Source organism: Triticum aestivum, chromosome 1B (assembly GCF_018294505.1).
Source record: "Triticum aestivum cultivar Chinese Spring chromosome 1B, IWGSC CS RefSeq v2.1, whole genome shotgun sequence".
In the NCBI taxonomy this organism is placed as follows: Eukaryota; Viridiplantae; Streptophyta; class Magnoliopsida; order Poales; family Poaceae; genus Triticum; species Triticum aestivum.
Window position 1 is genome coordinate 642,225,692 of NC_057795.1, and position 2,341 is coordinate 642,228,032.

Genomic DNA, 2,341 nt, shown 5'->3' on the forward strand with positions numbered 1-2,341 from the left:
GATGGAGGGAGTTCTTGAACCAATTGCCATTTTTATTGCTAACTGAAATGGTTACATCCTTCATATATTTGATTTAAAGGTTGATTTACAGATTAGGAGTCAATATTCTACTTTATATTGCGTGCATGTTGCTGGATAAACTATGTGTGGTTGGACCATTGATAATGTTGGTCTATGCTAGCGTATAGGTTTATTGGTTGATATGCGTGCACCTGTCTCTGTCTTGAACTTCAGTTTGTTTGAATGTGATATCGATAACCATTATCCATGTAGTTTTGCATTAAAGGGAGCATCATCCAAACATGAACTAGAATGAGACATTTACAGATTCAGGTTTTAACATGTCTTCAGATTTAACAGGATGCATTGTTGTATGCTATTCTTATCATTTTGTTGTTGCTATCTCTACCAGTTCATTCCTTCACCATCAGTTTTGCAAGGATTATCTTTAGATATGTTATTGAGATCACTGGCCCCCTAGTCACTGGCGCCGTGCAGCAGGTCATGGAGACGATGCACGCACCCATCTACTTTGAGACCTAGAACGTCCACGATGACATGCCCGCCGTGCTGCCCACCGTCATCAACTCCATCTGCCGCAACAACGTCTACCTCAAGAGTGGCCTTGCCACCCCCGTCGGCACAGGCGTCTCCGCCCTCAACATGCAGCTCCGCAAGGAGCTCTCCCTCTTCACCTCCCTCGTACAGTGATAAGATCAGAATCTTATTCTCAGTCGGACAGATCAATCCAACATTCAACTTCATAGGTCTGTTTCTTTTTTCAGTTAATCCCAATTTGGACAACCACAAGTTGACAATTTACATAATTCCGATTTGCACCATGCTTCATTTTTAGGATCTGCTCATGTGCACCTTCAGTCTGAATCAAAAGGTTGGAAAGAACTATAGTCGGTGTCTAAAACCCTGGTCCCGCTCTCTACTTATATAGAGCTATTGTAAGAGAGGGCATGCAAGCAACTGAACCAATGACCTCTAGGTCCAGCAGCATGAATAGGCTAATCAGGAATTTAAGATGGAAAAATATTGGTCATGGACTGGTTATTATTAACAAAAGAAAAAATAAGATAACACAATAGTGTTCATGGATCAGGATGGTTACTGGTGAACTTTAGTCTTAACTGTGCGAATCAATATATCAAAAGAAATAGAAGGAAATGAATTTGTTGACTAGGACAAAGTTACTTCACAACTTGCATTGCAGCAGCGAACAACAAACGGGAGAGTCATTCATCCAGTTTCCAAATACATACGAATGTGGTTCAGGTGAACATGCAGATCATTACAGGAAATAAATCAAAAGAAATGTGAAAATGTAGGTAATCCCAAGCATAGGTAACTTATTCTTAAATCCACGGATTTGCCACCACAGGAGTGACTCACAAGTGACCACGATCCACAACTAGTACATGAAAGCAAACGAGTTGAAGTTACTACGGACTAAGTATAATCACAATAGCAGACCCTTTTTAAATAACACTGTTCAAAGCGCCACAAAGGCATGGACTAGAACATCAAACTTCCAGAAGAAAACCAAGCTGCGTACATAGAAAATCTGACCCATATTCAACACCTGACTCATATGAAGGTACCAACCGGTCGGGTGCAAACTCGGTAGGCAATCACAGTGCTGCTTTTAGCAAACCATCTGACAACTATTCCGTGTAACTGGGGACATAAGGATCGCATCGGAGATTAAAATCCCTCTCAAAAACTGAAGATGACACAAGATCTCTGGTTTTCCATATCGTATGACACAAGCTTTTCATTCCACGCAAAGACATGGAAAAAAGATCGATTTGCATTCCATATCGACTGCGAGAAATGTACAAATCTCATTGTGGGCTATCGTCTTTGAATGGATGCGATGTGTTGAATCTCCACAACGTGCCCTTTTTATATTGGTATATATGAATTAACTTTTGGTGAGTAACTAGATTTGCAAGTTCAAATAGAAGGGGAAAATGGTTCAATTTTATTAGTTGCTTCGGAAAAAATAGAACACACTACGCAGATGTCATGAAAAATATTGTATCATAATATTTCTTTTTCTATTTGTCCATCGACCAGATCGGCTTTGCACGGAGCGCCCAACTCAAAAGTGAACAATGTATCCTGCAAATGATATTAAAAATCTCTTAATTAACTAATTTCCATACACGGAGATAGTAAGTAAGCAAAGATATGTGACAATATAAAGATTTTTTTCTCAAACAAAACACATATAAAGTTATAAACACATCAAGTATACGTTAATAGCAACAGCAAAACAAACCTGCACAGTTATCTCCTTCATGCAAGGCGTTGCCGCACGAACGGGTGA

General features: G+C 39.6%; 1 protein-coding gene across 1 annotated transcript in view; it reads left to right on the forward strand.

Moving 5' to 3' along the window:
• The window catches only part of LOC123081082 (uncharacterized), a 2,636-nt gene extending 2,093 nt beyond the window's left edge, over window positions 1-543 (forward strand). The window contains exon 2 of the mRNA XM_044504051.1: window positions 361-543. Coding sequence (XP_044359986.1) covers window positions 361-543 — 183 coding nt within the window. The remainder of the gene's footprint in view (window positions 1-360) is intronic.
• The last annotated feature ends 1,798 nt before the right edge of the window (window positions 544-2,341 follow it).